An 18,725-nucleotide genomic window follows, 5' to 3' on the forward strand; every position below is an offset into this window, starting at 1 on the left:
AATGTGGCTCGGGATCGTATGAAAGGATTTTCGTGCAGGAAACCTGGGGGCGGCTGATTATTTTATTTTGTTTGTTTTAATTCTTCTGTGATTGCCTTTTATTGCTGAGTTGAGGCCATAGAAATCTTAAGGTAAGAGAACTCACTTTAAAAAAAGAAGTCCTGGCGATGTGCACAGTTTGTTACTTGGGACAGTTTCCTGCCTTGGCACCCCTTCTCCGGGGCGCCCCCCGCCCCCCAGCCTTCTTTTCCTACTTGCCCGCAGTCTCGCGGAGCCCTGTGCTTATCTACGTTGCCGGGACTGGCGATTTCCTTGTTCCTCCTGTGCAACGGTGTGGTCTGGACGCGTCTCCGGGGTGGGTCGTCCGGCCTTCGGTGGGTCTCTCTCCCGGCTGTCGGCCTCCTTTCCTCGCGCTCTTCTCCTCCTTCCCCTCCCTCCGTGTGTCTGTCCGTCGGTATCAGGGACTCAGAAGGTGGGGTTGCCAAAATCTGAATTCCTGGCACCGGCCACGCGACTTTGGAGCCGCTTTCGGCCGAGTTCCACCTTGCCAAGTAACAGCTTTGCTGTCCAACATCGTGTGCTGTTCGCGAGAAAGTCAAATTCGTACCCTTTGGCTAGATTGTGGGGATTTTTTTTTTTTCCTTTCGCTGTTGGATTTTTGAAAGGGCCTTTCTCTAAAGTCCACCTAAAGGGAATTTTTTTTTTAAACTATCTTTGGAACTTGACAGCTTTTAAAAACACAGGAGTGTGTTCGATGAAATGACAGAAGATGTGTTGTTACTTTATTTTATTCGAGATTTCCGAGACGATTAAGACATTTGGGAGACAAATGCAGTTGTGTTAGCAAATCAGAAGCGAATAATTCACCCGGGGGGAAAGGTTTCTGGAGAAAGTTAAGCTTTTGTCTTGGGGCAAGAATACGGAGAGTAAGAAAGTTAATACTTTGGTGAAATATTTGAATAATCATATTACATGTATGTAAAAAGACATTCTTTGGAAATGAACCTGTTTTTAAATTAATTTCACTGTTGACAGTGGCAATGGCAATAATGTTAACACGGAGTAAACTTACACCTAGAATTTTTATGTGCATATGCAGTACTTACCCTCGCAAAAAGGGAATGCTAGAAAGCTAAGGGGATAAATGATTTTTGATTTGAAATTAATAAGTTTCCCACGTCTTTCTGCAAATATGAAATGGAATTGGTGTTGCATTTCACTGCCTTCACCCTGTTTCCTTCATTAAATATTTCTCTAGTGTGTTAGTAGAACTACCTTTTTTGGGGGGGGAGGGGGGCTAGTCAAGAAAACAAACAGCAAATATCAACCAGAAATCAAACAAACCAAAAAATAAAACAACAATCCCAACCTTTTACTGTTTTAAAGTTGTATTGCAGATGTTATTTATGTTTCCAGACGTGAGGAGGGGGGTAATCTCAAGTTGCCATTTAAGCTGCTCAGCATTGAAAGTTGAAGAAAACAACTTAAAGTTTGTAATTTTATAAATGAGAAATTGTTAAAATCTGTTCTTCTCACTAGAGAGGATATTTAAAATAGACTTTTTGTTGGTGGTGGTGCGAACAGGCCTCCTTGAAAAAGACTTGATTGTGTGTGTGTGTGTGTGTGTGTGTGTGTGGTGTGTGTCAATTATTATTCCTATCTTATGTTTCAATTTTTCTTTTTAAAATTGTGGGACTACTTATTGCCCTTTAATTGCCTCATGGCCAAAGGCTTATTCATAATGCCTCTTGACTAGAGCCCTCAGAGTCCTGGGCTTCTTCTTGAAGTTTGTGGTGAGTTAATGACTTGAATCTGCAACTGGGTGATTACCTGAATTCTGTGCAAAATTACTTTTGGTCTATGCACCCGAGTGTTTAGTTTTAACTTTTATAGGTATAGATACAGCAGAGTTCTGGGGGGAGGGCGGGGAGGGGGTTATTTAATTCATCAATTAATGTTCTAGACTATATTGTTTAGTCTTTGATAGGAAACTTCCTCAAGTTTGCGCTAACTGATTGACATTAACATTACCAGACTTTCTAGTTATTTACCATCAGGTCAACAACTATGCAGCTTTTAATATTGATGTATAAAACATTATTGCTACTATTGAATCCGAATAGCCTCCTTTCGATAGACAAGACCTTAAAAATGGACACTTCCCATCTTAATTTTTGTTTAATAGGTATCCTGAGTAGTGATTAATATTTAGCATAGGCCAAACATAAAATCTCATGAAAAATAACAACACTAACATACACAACCATATATAATGATGGCAATTTATGTCAATATTCTTACATATTTTTTACTTGTTCACAAGCCAGTTTTGGTATTTTACTTATGAAACATAAAATTGAAATGTGCATTGGCATGTGTTACCTAAAACTTTAGGTTGACATATTTTGCACAAGTGTTTACCAATTCTTTATTTTCATTTGTTTTTCCTCAGTTTGGTGGGAAGCATCAGTGAGACAAATCTTATTATCTTCTCCAATTACGGGTGTGATTTGTTTCACGGTAGTGCAGTGCAAACTGAAAAGGAATTTGACAATATTTAGATTAAAGTTTTTAAACTGCACTAATATAAAGTGCAAAAAATGTGAAAGTATACACTTACAAGGGAAGATTATCTGAACCTAAAATATTGACTTGTATAGTTTAGAAATATTATGTTAATGTATGCTGTTCAATATTATTTTTCATAAAAATCACATTGGATAAAATTAAGGCAATAGCACTCATTCATTCATAACAAGGAATCGAGCATTTTTAAAACCAACTAATCATTTTTTGTAATAATTTACAATTGCTTTGTTCCTTTAAAGGCAGTACATTGCCACTTCTAAGATAACTTATTATTATTCCTTCTTTATTAATATGCATGCTGTCTGACTTTTTTTCTCTTAAGGATTCAAAGGAGGAAACATACATTTGAATAAAATATTTTCAAGCAATTAACCATTCTAATGAATGAACTGATAATGGAAATTGATTGTTCTCGTCTTCTTCCTTCTAGATCTTAGATGAGTTTTGCAATGTGAAGTTCTGCATAGATGCTAGTCAACCAGATGTAGGAAGCTGGCTCAAGTACATCAGGTTCGCTGGCTGTTATGATCAGCACAACCTCGTTGCATGCCAGATAAATGATCAGGTATGTTGTAAAGATTTTCTTGTCTTTCTTGGAGAGCACTAAAGTATCAGTGAAGCCTGAAGAATAAAAATAACAGTGAGCTTCAGTAGACCCTTGTGGCCTGTTTGTCGATATGGTGAAAGGTAATGCCCAAATATAAGATGCAGAGTAAAGTCATTTTCAGTACTCCTTTTTTGGGTAGTTTTTTCATTTTGTGCTAGTAAACTTCATAAATGCTCTAGTTTTCTGGGAATGACTGAATGACTTAAAAACTGAATACTACTTATTAGTAGCTGTTCTTTACCTTTTTTTTCCTTTGCTATCATAATAAGGAGACATTCATAGAAAGTACTGAACTAATCAAGAACATTGAATTTCTGCAGAAATTGGAAGTGATACACTTGAAATATTATATAGATTTTATTTTAAATAATAGGTAGTGGTATATGTATGATCTACGTGTGAACTTGTCTGATTATGCATTTGATTTGCCTAATTATAAACGAGAAACCCTTTTAGATTAATCAAATAACATTTTTTGTTGTTGTTTATGTGAAATGTTTAAAAGTATCACTGCTGGAAATTGCTTTATGGAGGCTCATGCAGTGAGGTTAACTTTAATAACAATAACTATGAAACAAGATCATGAAAATATCAAGAAACATATTTTGCGCCCAATAAAGTGAGGTTATGAATCTTGTAACTTAGTATGACAATACTTAAAACAACAAGAACTTCAACCTGCTAAGTTTTGTTTTATAAACATCGTTGAGTTAGAATATAGTTATGTTATCATCATTTATTTCTTTTAAACCGATGGTTGTGTAAATCAAATATGTTTCAAAGACCATATTAAAATGGTTACTTGGCAAATCTACTATGAAAATCACCACCAAGAAAAAGAAAAGTTTAAATTAGATGTTTCCATTTGAAAGTTGGTAAGTAATGCTAGCGTCATATGGTCTAAGACTTTGTTTCAATCATTGTTATGAGATTATTCTTTGGCATTTTACCAGCTACTAGATAATTTTTACTGACTAAACTGTATAAGAGGTAGTAAATTATAAAATTAGGTTTAAATGGGAATCATTTAAAAATCTTCAACATATATCAAAAATAATAAACCAATCAACTGTTTTTTCCCTTTGTTGTAAGAAAACAAGAGACATTATTGACAAAGGAAAACATTATTAAATTAGCTATTGATCGTAAGCAGAAAATATCCCAAGTCTGTCATATGAGTTACTGTCACCATCAACAACAAACATTTCTGAGCACTGACTATATGTAGGTGTGGGAATTACATAGGTGTTGTAAATGAGTGAATTGTGCGTGTGATGCTTCCTAAAAAAGGAACTGGAAGACCTCAAAAGGCAGCTGTAAGATGAAATAATGTAATTATATCATAATAATTATTTGCTATCCATATTTACTGACAACAGGAGCTATTTCCTTAGACAGATAAAACTGTTGTAGGATCAGTGAAAAGATGGTTGAAGAATGAGACTTGTGGCCAATACATTTTTTCATTTAATAGTTATGGGTCTCATATTTTTTAATAAATATACTCTTGTCCTTGGGAATTGTGATCTCATTAAAAAAGGAAACTATTTTGCTGTTCTTAAGTATGAATTAGATTGCTTATTAGAGTAGGCATTTATAATTTTCACATGGTTACTTTTGAGATACACATTGTAAAATGCATTGCTTTCGAAAGAAAATATTATGGTTTTGTATCTTAATGAAGAGCATGTTTACATATTTTAACTGAAGAATCAGGGAAAATAGTTAATCAGGAAAACCATAAAAGGCCAATATTAGACATACACTATTATTTCTGTAAGTTCTCATTTTCAACTTATGTATTATGCTGGCAGAACTCAAAGATGGTAAGAGAGTACATATCAAATAACATAGTTGTGAAATTGACATTAGATGGTCAAGTAAGTTCACCCATAAACGACGAGAGGAAAGTCAGAGGTAAAAGTCAGATTTGTGTGATAGACATATATGCATACAATCACACTCAACCCAGTTGACAAGACAAACGAGAGCAGACATCAAAATCGTGTATGCATATATTGTAAACACACTCATCTATAAGCATGTGTGCATCTTTTCTAAAAGCCAATTAAGACTAGCAATTCCAGGCAGCTTTGAAATGTGAATGTTGGACTAGGTGCAATGATAAAGGAGCTGACTAAAGAGATTCTCTAGGTCTATTTTTTCACTCTGTTTTCTGTGAGGAATATAGGAGCTGCCAAATGGTGAATAAGCACAACTCATCTCATAATGAACGCTCCCACTGTGTGACATATTATTTAATACCCAGATATAAAGAGACACCCTGGATCAGGAGTAATTATTAAACATTAACAACATCAACTCACCTGCACACACAAAAGCAAATTAAGCATGCGACAAAAAACTGTAAAAAATGTTCCTCTTTGCTCTGATTCTCAGATAGAGCTCAAGTTTATAAAATGAATTTTAAATAAGTCCTGGGCTTTAAAAATGAAGAATTTCAGGGGAATCTTTCAACTGCAAGCTAGTCATTGTAATAATTAGGGCATCCAACAAAGAAGGGAAAAGATGACCTAAAACAAAAAGGAGGGTATAAATTATAGTTTACTTTTGCAAAGATATGTATTTTTAAAAATTCTAATATTAAAGATCAAGTTTAGTCAATTTGGATCAGTTTTATAATGATGTGAAGGAGTTCTACAAAAGAGAATTAATGTGTCTGCTAAAGGTGATAATACAGTTTGATCATAGTGGGACGGTCAAAACACGTTGTCTTGGGTAAAACTTGTATTTGATTTGTTTGGGGTGATGAGGTACTTAGAAACAGCCTAGGTTTAGATTTTCAGGTAAAGCTGATAAAGCGTGCAATCTGTTTTGTATCATAAAGGCAAAGGCTATTCACGAACATTTTCCTAATACCTCTCTACAAGCATTTTATCTGAGGGGATTTTTCAGAGTTTAAATCTTCCAATAGATTTCTGCAAGTTATTTTATTGCAGATTTCTTTTTTTCAGGCCAGAGTGAGCTTTGTGGCAGCTTTTTTCTTGACAGTGCTGCCTAGAAGACTCGAGTTTATTGTTTTTAGATGTCTTTTTCATTTCATGTTTTCAAAATTATTGCAGGGATGTTTTTGGAGATAGAAATCCTGAAAACACTGGCATACTTGCTAAACCATAATTTCTAAGCGGCTGCAGCTTCTGACTGATATCCTTATCCCCCCCTGAAAATATTGTATTAACTACAGTAATTTATCTTTGTAAAAGAAGGCCGCACCAAAGACACTAGTAAATTAAGTCACACTCCAGTCATAAAATAGTAGATCCACTAAAAACACCCAAGGCTCTTTATCCTTGAAGTCCTAATTATTTTTCCCCTTATTCCTTAAAGTTTTTGTACAGTGTTACATAGCTATACTGCTGCGGCACAGCCTTTAGCTGGAAATTTTTACTGAGACAGACAATGCGTCAATATCTTTACATTTTAATGGTGAGAATTATGCCTGGTTGAGGATCCAGAACTGGCACTGGGAGGTAGATCAGAGCAGAAGCAAAATTAGAGAATTGGATAATGAAAGTTCTTTCCAGAATAGGGCCTCAAGAGGACCAAATATGTAGAGGAAGCATGAAAATGGTTTATTAATTATTCAGAGATTTCATTACATCTGGAAGCACCCATGTGTTTAACGTCAAGTGGGCCAAACACCTAGATGATTTACTGAGTGTTTGTTTCTAAATCTGGATATTTTGATGTCCTTTTCTTTGTTGTCTTGTAGATATCTTACTTTTACACCCGTTTTGATGGGTGGATGGAGCATGTTGCATTAGATTTGCTCTCACCCTGCTCCCGCCTTTCCCTCCATCCTTTGATGAGTTTCCTCAGACCTCCACATTGCTATACCCTTCACCTAGATCAAAGGCAAGTGGACCCACAGACCCCTAGGTACCTCACATCAGGCCAGTTCTTATCTAGGATATGTTCACAAGTTTAGTGTACTTACGAAGTAGCTCTCTGGACACAAGTTTTCCTCTAATACTTCTTCATGGTGAAACCATTTTGGTTGTAATCAGACAGGTCACTATGGCCCAATTCGTGTAAGTGAACTTTTTCGACTTACACAAGACCTACCTTTCCACTCATGATAATAAGAAAGATCTGGGCATGTGATTTGGGATAACATTTTATAGGTGTGCATCACAGAAAGGAACGCAATTTCATTCAAGCTCTTGGCCTGCCCTAACATGGTCTACAAGTGGAATAAAGTTCTCAGAAACCCAAGACATTATTAATCTTGTCATTTACACAAGGTGATAAGTCCTTTCATTTTTAAACAGGCCCTTGACAGCTGGTATTTAGTAAGTAGACTAAGAGAAGTCTGCTGTTCCCTCTGAAGAAAACAAAATGTGTCGATAAGAGATTATCTAATGCCTGATGTATAGTTTGAAGAAATAAGATCACTCCTTCTTAGAAGAAGGAGTGCCCTTCAGAGAATACAAGGTCAGAATCCACTTAGGGGATTCTGCCAGCTCCCTTGTCGTTGAGGAACAGCAGCAAGATTCTACAGTGTTTTCAGTTGGATCAGGCATTGTTCTCGTTTGTGCTTTACCTTATAAAGTTTTAACTGCTTCCAGGACCATCATGGCTGAACTGGCACACCCACTTTCCCTCTCCCTGGGTCCACGTCAGCGGTGCTATCAGGCTGCTGTGACACTATAACAGTATTATTATTGCAGGCTTATTATGGACTCAGTTATCAAGTTATTTTCTTTGGCTTTTTACTGAAAAAAAAATGTATGCCTACATCATTCAATTAATGCAATTTGTGCAAAAAAGCAAAATGTAGTATCTTAGCCTCTCTCTACTTTTTCAACATGTTTGCGTCAACTGTCAGGTAATTTGTTAATTTGCTCTTCCTTTACAAGGATTTCTGTCCACATTTTCTATGACCTCTTTTGATGTTAAAATTATTATTGGCTTTGGCCATTTTCTTTGCTTTGCTTTTAAGTCAAGTTCCACTTTTATACCAAAGTTATGCTCTGCTGTTTTAAGATGAATGCCAGCTGGCAATACCCAGAGACTGGCTTTGTGAACGGTGCCTAAGCTGACTTTGGGGGGATGCTGTCTGGCTGATAAGTTACTTCCTTCACCAGAAGATGAAACTGTCTCAGACATAGTCTGTCATTTGATATTTACATGATAAAACAAATAGCATCCCCTCCCCACAGAAAAGTTTCCCTCATGTAATTATGCCCAGCACACAGCCCTTCCATAGCACTACACAGACTAGGAATTTTTACCAAGACCCACAAACCACGTAAATTGAAAAAAGATGATCTGCACATTCTAAGTAATTAATATTTGCATGTACACAACACTTTTCATTCAGGAAGATCTAAAAGCATCACAACCATACCAGACTCCAGCTATTTCTGGAATGGTACCAAAAAGATAGTTGTCAGAATTCATTACAAGCCAGTCGTCAAGGAGGAAAACATGTTGGTCAAGAACACAAGAAACACCTCCAGTCTAGTAAAAAACCCAAAGAGGATCTTTAGCTTCCTGACTTTCCAAGCATTCTGAAACCATTCAGAATGATCAATTTTCATAGAGTCAGACAAAATGGCCACATTAAAGACAGGTGGCTAATGAATATTTCTTGTGGGGTCTGTAGAGAGATCCTTAGAGGTTATTTAACAGGACAACTTGCAAGGCTTCCAGGCTGGGTACCCTGTAGGCTCCAGGTGTAATAATGTGTATCTTTATCACTTGCCCTGTTCTTGCAAACTAGAGTCAACAGTCAATCCTTTCTGTTTTGTTTCATCCAATAAATTACACTTGGCTTTCTCTTCATGTTCTTAATGAAGAGATAAAAATGTGTGGGGCAGAACTTCTCCTTCATTAGTAGTTTTGTTCTGAAAATAGCCAGTGGATACATATAATTTTGTTTTGGAAGCAGATACAGCAAGACAGTACCTGACATTTCTCAGTTAATATTTTATAGTCTTTAGACTGTTACCTTAAAGACAAATTCGGGATACTATGTCTTTGGAGGAACTAAGGAAACTAAGGATGGTTTGCTTTAGCGAAGCTTGGCCACGATAATGCTTACATTCTGTTGGACAAATATCTTTACATTCTGTCATCATTCTCTGCCTGCTGAAGACACTTTTAGTTATCTCTTACTAATCAGGATTAGAATGTGTAATAGGGTCCTTCTTTCAGAGGTTAAAAACTTGTCACTCCTGCCCTCCTGAGTAGGGGTTTCCCATGTTGCTATGGAAAGATCAGGGGTCCAGAGCAAGTTTCCTAAAGCCAGCACATATGCACACGTTGTCTCTGTGGACTTGATGTTACCTCTGCAGCACCAAGACTGACAGATGTGTTCATATCAAATATTGACTTTGTTCAGACATGCAAATGGTCACTTATCTCCCCTTCTATACACACTCTAAACATTAAAGTTCCATTCAGCTTTTCCTAGCCTTCGGACTGGTAAATTGAATGAAGCTATAGAAAATAAAGCATTCAGGCTGATTGTTGGGAGGTGGGAAGGAAGAAATCAACTGTCTACTTCAAAGTGAAAAGACGGCAATAGTCTGAAAAAGTTGTCTCTCGGTACAGGTTTTGCAGGGAGTACATTTCTCTATTATTTCAATTATTACAACTTCCTGAATAGGTTGAAGGTCACTCATAATTCACACTTCTGCCATTTTCAGACATGCCAAATGCAGTCTATTAAGCATAAATAAAACTTCCAGTGCTTGACCAGGAAAAATAAATGGGAATTCATAACAATGAGTCCTTATTCATCTTTTTAAAAGTAAATGATGTTTCTTTCTTTCTTGTTTTCCCTCTGTGCACTGAATTTTTCTTCTGTCTCAGTAATACAAGCATAATACTTTGAATCGATCCAAGCATAGCAAACTAGACAGCAAGTCTGGTCTGACAGATTCTAGATTTTTCTACTTTATAGGATAATAAACAAGAACCCACAGTATTGCCATCTATAAATACAAATGGTAGTATCATCAATTTGATGGAGGAATCGGTTGAACACAGGCTGTGACAGTACAAAACAGAATTAATCTGAAAGTCTTTTATAGCCTATTACTTTTGCTATCAGAATGCTTATAACTGTCCATACTCTCTTTAGTGGCTGTCCTCTTGGGCTTAAATGACAAAAGAAAATGAATATTTAATAAAGTGTGATTAATTTCAGTTCCAACTGTATATAATAAATAGTTATCTATAACATATATTACATATAATATGCAATTTATAAAATATATAATTGTATATAACTTATATGATATATAATAGAATTAATCATATGCCATTAAATATTAATTTATATTAATATGTAAAATATGAGATTACTAATATCTTGTGCAGATTTAAAAATGTCCCTAAAATGTATACTTTGCCACATTTATAAATCATATATAAAATATATAATGTATCCAAGCACCTATATACTTATATATAATGTTGTATGAAAATATACATTTTGGCAGTCTAAAATTTGCTAAATCAAATCCACATCACCACTGCCTTTTACCTTTAGCTTAGCCTTATGAATATTAACTGAACAGATATCCTTTTGACATTTGGAACCATTTCAAGGTTTGATTAAAATAAATTAAGAATAATAATTATTTTTTAGAGTAATTCCTATATACATGCATAATATATACTTATGCCTTAAATTGTGAATTTCACTAGTAGTAAAAGTGAACAATTTGAGGGATTTCTAGTTTTATCTTCAAATATCTGAGTGCTTTAGAATTTTTTTTAAAATATTAAGAAATTTCACTAGCGTGATATTTTGGCAAATTTTAAAATAAAAGAATATAGAAAGATCTATTAAACCATTTACTATAATATTTATTCTTATAAATTAAAGTATTCAGGGATTTAGATATAATATCCATACTTACAAGGACAGAGATAAAGTTTTCTGGAAAAATTAAAAAGAGTCCAGCAAGATATTGGAAAAATTAAACTTTTCTATGATAAAATGAAAAGACCACCTCAACTTTCAAAAGTTTCCGATATATGGAGAGTTAGGTCATGTTCATAACATGTTGTGTTTCTGGAATTTGGTATTAGCTACCAAATAGAAAACTCTAAAGGAGTTAACACAGTTTTTAAATATTTATCATGACTTTTAAAAAATGGAATTCTCATATAATCCTATTTTCTTATACTAAAAGGCCCCATTCCTCTAATTTTTCACCTTATATTGGGAGAGATTGTCTTCTCCCTTCTAGTAGAGCATTCTGAGAGACACACAGCAAAATAATAAATCAACAACCCTTTTGTATCCATTCTAACTTTTTCTAAGTGAGATTTTGAGGCCCTCTTTAAATACTTGAGTTGAATTCATCACAAAATCCCAGATCCAGGACATTTTTATTTTGGTTCCAGATAACTTTTTCCATAAAACTCCCTGATGGAAGAGACCTGTTAACTCTTTTATGGAATTTAACAGAGGAATTGATTCCCTTCCATTTTTATCTAACACAAAACCCGGAGAGGTTAGATTAGTCATGTCGCTGCTTTGGGTACATAACTCAGATGACATGTAATTCATAGGACTGCAATATGTAGCCGAAATTTTGAGAATACACTGATTTTAAAGATGTTATGATTACATTTTTATAATCATGGTCAAGCATACTTAATAGACAAACCTGTGGGAGAAGCTACATAAATCACTTCCGTTCTTTATTATATTTTTATTTGCTGAAAGACCCATTTTCTAACATAAAAGCATAGATGTGATAACTTTTCTGAAAGGCTTGATTTCTCCAACATTACATTCCATCTTTCCCCCACATAATTGTTTTGAGGCAACAAATTGTCATTATGTTTTCATTTAAACTACTTCTCTCACTTCTCAAACGCCTGCTGGTGTATTGTTATTGCTATAACATAAACCAGCTTTGTATGTAGACATCTCTGGATTCAAGCATTCAAATTACACTTTGGGACCATTGTAATTATAAGAGCAAAGACATAATTTTGCTTAAGTCTCTGTAAAATCCAAAGAGTTGAGATATAATGAAATGGCAAGTGGTAACAACACCTTGAAAAAAGCACTGGATTTCTAAGGGCGGTAGATGGGGCTTCAAGGCACATTCTTACCGCGATATGAGGAAGCATGCCCAGAATCTGCCCTCATTACTTCGGGCTCTTGCCAGTTCTTTTCAAACCTCAGTTTCATGAGCACCATAAAAATTCACTTAAAATCGAAAAGAACACCCTGAAGTTAAAACCCACTCTGCTTTGCCTTGCCTTTCGTGGCCTGGAATGTCACCTTTTACCTCCAGTAAATAAAGCCAACATCAATGCTCTTCCGTGTCTTTTATTTTTTATGCACTCAGTATTCTTCACATGACAATCTGGACACTTAAAGGGAAATTACAGTAGTGATCTATGTCCCAGCAAAGAGAATTATCTTTCTAATGTATAGTTACAGTGTATCTATCACTTTCTTTTGTTTCTTGGACTGTTCACACTGGATTGAGTAAATCTAAAATGGAATTAAAAAAGACATGATTAATAGTGAACTCTATTATTCAAAAGAAAATAATGATATCATAATACTTTCTTCCAGTGATCTGGCATGTGTGTCTCTGCAGCATTCCCCAAAAGCGACAATTGTACTGTTTTACGGTCTTTCGGGATATTGTCTCTTTAACATCACTGTTTCCGAGAAGCCACTGAAAAGTTCTAATATGTCACAATTCAAATATCAACATGTTGTTGGAAAGGAAGCTAATAAGTTAAACCTTTGAGAGATGCCAAAAGAAGAGGTGATTCAAACTGTTGAGAGAAGTCTATTGTTTTCTAAGGGGAAATAGAACTCTAGAATGAAACAGGGCACTAATAAGCATTTAACTGCAAAGTTTAGGGGGAAAAAGCAAACGCACACTTTTTTTTTTTTTTTTAATCTGGTAACTTTTTGAGCAGAATTATTCCTCTGAGTGTACTTCCAGAGAAGGGAAGATGTGAATGTTAGGGTTAATAAGATACAAACTGTAAATTCTCTGGTTTTTATACAATCAGCACATAACAAAGAGTAATTTTCCTAAGATAGTCTGGATTTTATCTAAGGATAGAGATAAAGAATCTTAGGTTATATTATATTAGGGCAACATTTTATGTTTGGCATTATTTTTTATAAAGCAACTTCATGTGGTTAAATTACTGTTGCATGAAAAAAATGATTTTATTTTGACAGGAAAGAAACTAAGCAGAAAATACTCCTCATTGAGTTATTTTTTGAATTTAGCACAGTTTTGTGCTCTGGTCTTTTTAAAGAAAAATAAACAATTGGAGTTTAGAGCCACCTACTGGAATGAAGAGGCACGTACTTATGTTTAATGTCCTGCTTTTCAAGAGATAAACAGATAAATATAATTAAAGTTATACACATTTCTGTTGATCTTATAAAACGTTAAATTACTCAACTTTTCTCAGTTTGAAATAAGTGGTCCTGTAAGAAACCACAGGTAGAGCAATGTCTTCTCAAAATAGATCCTTCCCATTTCTTAGTAGGGTGTGCCAATTTGTGTTATGTGGTTTTTCTCCCCATTGCATCGAGACTGAGCAGAATTGAATCCCTAGTTTTATTGTTGTCATTGTTGCTTTTGGTGGTATTTGTGTGTGTGTGTGTGTGTGAGTGTGTGTGAATGTAATTGTTCTCATTTTCACCAGTTAACTGCATAACTTTATTCTTTCTTTCGTAACCCCTATCTGGTTACGGAATCGTTGTTTAATAAATAATCCTAGAATAGAATTAAAAACTAAGAACATATTATGTTAAAAAGAAAAGCCACCTTAAATATTTTCATGATTAAATCCTTTTTATATTGAGATATAATTGACATATAACATTATATTAGTTTCAGGTGTACAACATAATGATTCGATGTTTGTATATGTTGCAAATCAGAATTAAATGCTTTTATAAATGAAGAAACCCGGAATCCTAGACAAGGTGATTGGGCAATGACCTACCTAGGGTAACCACGCTGGTCGGGGAAAGGTAGGCAGCTCTTGGAAATTATAAGTCAGGGTTTTTTCCACACTTGCCCCACTGCTTTTTAGTCAGTTATTAATGGATTTCTTAAATCCTTCCTCTCATCAGCATTTTGCTAGAAAGTAAGAGGAATAAGCACCACCCCCAAACCCTGGTAAAGGAATCAATTGAAGGCATAATGCCTGCTTTCAAAGAGTGGGATCAGTATCTGGGTCATGATGGCAGGTCCTGGACCTGTGAGTCGCACTTTTTTTTTGCGGTACGTGGGCCTCTCACTGTTGTGGCCTCTTCCGTTGCGGAGCACAGGCTCCGGACGCGCATGCTCAGCGGCCATGGCTCACGGGCCCAGCCGCTCCGCGGCATGTGGGATCTTCCCAGACCGGGGCACGAACCCGTGTCCCCTGCATCGGCAGGCAGACTCTCAACCACTGCGCCACCAGGGAAGCCCGTGAGTGGCACTTTTGATTGGTAAAAGAGGGATTCAGTTTTTAAAAAACCAAATGCTCTCCTTTGACTATGTTCTCCACAGATCTTGTTGTCATGATTCTTTATGTTGTGTCCCTCCAGCCTATTACCTTCAAAGCTCCTTGCTGAGAAGGTGCTACTTTTGAGAACATGCTCGAGGGGAGTAATTGTGCCCCTGCCAGTCTTCGCTAGGCCACTGCTGGATAACGCAAGACACATTCAACCCTCTGAGTATGTGTGTGGCTCCCTAGAGTAAGGAATTCAGAGAAGGGATTGTTCTTTGTTAAACAGTACACAGGGTGTATGTGACACAGCAAGGCTCGCATTAAGAAAATTTGATTTGTGAAGTGGGAGCTGGAAAAGATTTATGAATTGGCATGAGAGTCACAGCTTTCCATTTGTCATCAGAGGGCTAGTTCTCAGTGTATAAAACAGGAAAGCTAGTTCTTTTGATGAAAATAAAAAGGAATATTTTTGTTAAGGTGCGGGAAAATGTACAGTTATCTTAGTGTATATCTTGCCCTTTCTTAATATTCACTTCTCTTTCTCTCCCCCCCACCCCTTCATTGTCTCTTGAAGATATTTTATAGAGTAGTTGCAGACATTGCACCAGGAGAGGAGCTCCTGCTGTTCATGAAGAGTGAAGACTATCCCCATGACACTATGGCACCGGATATCCACGGTTAGTACCACTCATGCCACCATCTGCGCCACCCTCATTTGCAGATTGTGATGGAGCATGCCAAAGGGTCCGTCACACTTGGTACTTGTTAGTTTCCCTGGGTAGTCAATGTCAGGTTTAAGAAATTCCTTCTCATAGAGTAGCTATTTTCTTGGTATAACATCTGGCTAATATTACGGTGAAGCTAAAGGAAGCAGAGGTCTTCTCTGAAATGGAGGTCAGAGGAATTTTGAATATTTGGACTGAGACATCACATAGGTCAACCTTTTGTCAATGCCTTAGACTATAGTGAGAGTCCTTTCACTGTACAAAAGTCATTTCAGGGAGCTTGGTCTTGGGCTTTTGTATATCTAGCAGTTGTTTCTCCCATGTAATGTTCTATTACCGGGAAAAGTATTTCTACTTGAGTAAAATCCTAGCCAGCGTGACCATATGGGAGAGGGCTGGAGGCATGAGGATTGGGAGAAAAGTACAGATGAGGAAATTTTAGAGCCAGAGGAATTTGTATTTGTCAGAGACCTATTCTAAATTAAAGAAGGGGGGATCAAAAAGAATTATAATTTAAAAAAAGAATTATAATTACTAGTGATGTATATTTAGGTAAGAGTGAAAGGAAATTTTATTTGTATTGATTTGTATCATTGGGATGAGCGTTTAAGACTTTTCTTTCTTTTTCCTGTTTCTCTCCCCTCATATAATGTGATTTGATTTAGCATAATCTAGTGGTGTCTCTAGAGTGTTTTTATAGTTGGAAGGACCACTGGGAAGGGTTACCAGTGAGAGGTGAGGATGGCTCCACTTCCCATCTCTCTGGCCTTCCAAACAGGAGAACCTCAGCCTCTGCATCTGTAGCTCCTGCAAAGAAAGCTACCACTGTTGGCTGGCTCTTTACTTGAACATTTTTCTCCTTTGGCTGAGCTGCATTCTGCCTCTTTGTAGATTATACCAGTTGTATTTTGAGGAGCCTTTTGGAACTTGTTTTCTTCTTAGAAACTGTGACAAGTCAATGGCCTCAGAAACCCAGACTTGTTAACTAGCCTGGTAGAATTTGAGCCTGAATGGGGAGCCTGACCCAGTGGGAAAGGGCTCTTTGACAGCAGGGAGTGTTCAGACGATATAAAAAATAATAATAATTTGGGCTGTCTCTGGTACAAGGCATCTTTCATCAGTGAATGTTTGCTCTAAAAAGGTTTTCAAACAATTATTTTTTTTAAATATAAATGGTTACTGTACTATTCTAAAAAGCCTAAATGGAGGTGACTATTTTTCTTTTAGGGCTACCATTCATAAATTACCTGCCTTTACAACACTCTGGAACCCATCGGTTGCTTTTCATTTTCAATGTGTCATACCCATATCCATACATATACCCGATATGTTAAATATAATGTTTATGATGTTTACATGGTGATTTGTATTTCATACTTCTAGGATTTAATGTTTCTTAGAAAAGAGAAAATAAAACACATGCATTGTACACCTACTGTATGCTAGATATTTTATGCTCTCCATTTAGTGTCTCATTTAGTCTTTTAGACATAGATCAAACCTGTAAGAAAGGAATTATTTCCATTATACAGGTAGGAAAATGAGGCCATATAAGGCTAAGTAAATTGGCCAAGACCACATGGCTAGAAAGTGGTAGCATTCAAACCGAGGTCTTGCTGTCTCTAAAGCCTATGCCTTCTCATAGGCCTGGAGGTTGTTTGTTTTCAGACTGCTGGCTGAGATCCTAAATTTAGATCTTAAACATGTGAATAGTGTCACAAACTATAGGAAACGTTTCCATTACCTAGTTTATGTTATTGAGAAACCTGTCTTACAGCTGAGGTGATTTATTTTAAAATAGCTCCCTCTTCTTTAACCAAGTCCAAAGGTGACAAACCCTACTGAATCTACATACTAATTTCTTTACTTTTCTGGCCCCTTTGTTATTGGTTTAGTTTAAACGGAACCAGTATCGTATATGGATCACAGCAACAGCGACCCGTTTGACCTCTCTGCTTGGGTTCTCAAGCTGCAATGGGGCATTCCAACTTTCAGTGGCTTCCTGTACCCTTCTTAGCATGGACCTAAAAAGCCCCTCGTGACCTGCGACCCTCTCTAACTTCATTGCCCACTCCTCCCCTACATGCACCCTATAAACCTGTCACACTTTACTATAGCTTTGCCTTTCCACGAGCCTGCCCTGCTCTATCTTGCCTTCGTCATTGGTCCATGGTATTCCCACCGCCTGCAATGTCTTCCCTCATCCTGCTTCACCTGGCTGATTCTTCCTCATTACAAAATCTTTGCTGAACCCTCTCTTCCTCAGGATAGATGGATTTGGTATATTCCTCTGGGCTCCTAATTTAAGCCTGTGCATGCACCTGTCATAAGATGTATCACACTAGTTGTTCACATGTGTATCCCCTTGGGTTTCTTATGTATCCATTCCCTAGCAAAATGCCTCACATTCAGTAGGTGACTAAAATATTCCCTCAAAAGCATTCGGTCAATGAATAACTGGATATAGGTCCTGGCTGCAGGTCTGTAACACAGGGATGATGTATCGTGTTGCTGTCCTCTGTGACTTTCAGCATTGTGAGCTGTTCGCAGGACTTCTGTGATGATATCTGTGTGATCAGTGCATAGTATGGCCTCATGAGTGGGCTGAAAGCTATTCCAATAAAAAGAATAGAAGCAATGGCGTCACTACCTGACACTCCATAGCATTTTATCTCTGGTCCCCACTATTACCATTTATTTATCTTAGTGATTTAAAGTGCAAATGCATGATATGCTGGCTGTTTAACAAAGCCATGCCAATTAGCACTGGCCCTGAGGGAACATAAATGAGCCTAGAAAAGTGCTAAAATCATGCTGTGTCACATTATAAGTAATGACGAATGTTAAAGCATTTCCAAGTTTACTGATATCAGCCAGGTTTAAGTACGGCTCAGATAGGGACTCTGTCCCATGTCCCGTCTAGGTAACATGGCACAGCGAGAAGGGTATGGAACAGAGGTGTGTGTTCAAAGTCTGACATAACCATTTAGCTCTATGATCCCTGACTGGTTACTGAACTTCTCTGAGCATCCATACCCTCATCTAAAAATTGGGATACAAATCTGACATATAATTCCTCACGGTCAGGTTTTAGGAATATCAATAATCCATGTACAGGGTTGAGGACATAATGATGCTCAGTAAGTGGTCATTATGACTTTTAATATCCTGTGAATATTAAACCCTGGAAGGGTTTCGTCATAAAGTTTTATCTGATAAGAAAGCTATACGGGAGCCACAGCAATCACTTCTGTTATTGTTGTAGACTTTGTCCTGGCTTCTTTACATTTAATTTTTTTTTCTTTTCTTTTTTTTTGCCACACTGCATG

General features: G+C 36.6%; 1 protein-coding gene across 1 annotated transcript in view; it reads left to right on the forward strand.

The window, feature by feature from the left end:
• The first annotated feature begins 3,025 nt into the window (after positions 1-3,025).
• The window catches only part of MECOM (MDS1 and EVI1 complex locus), a 61,238-nt gene continuing 45,538 nt past the window's right edge, over positions 3,026-18,725 (forward strand). The window contains exons 1-2 of the mRNA XM_089910920.1: positions 3,026-3,154; positions 15,246-15,348. Coding sequence (XP_089767046.1) covers positions 15,300-15,348 — 49 coding nt within the window. The 5' untranslated portion in view covers positions 3,026-3,154; positions 15,246-15,299. The remainder of the gene's footprint in view (positions 3,155-15,245; positions 15,349-18,725) is intronic.

Source organism: Delphinapterus leucas, chromosome 4 (assembly GCF_059928025.1).
Source record: "Delphinapterus leucas isolate spDelLeu-1000000601 "Yukka" chromosome 4, BTC_Dleu_Yukka2, whole genome shotgun sequence".
Taxonomy (NCBI): Eukaryota; Metazoa; Chordata; class Mammalia; order Artiodactyla; family Monodontidae; genus Delphinapterus; species Delphinapterus leucas.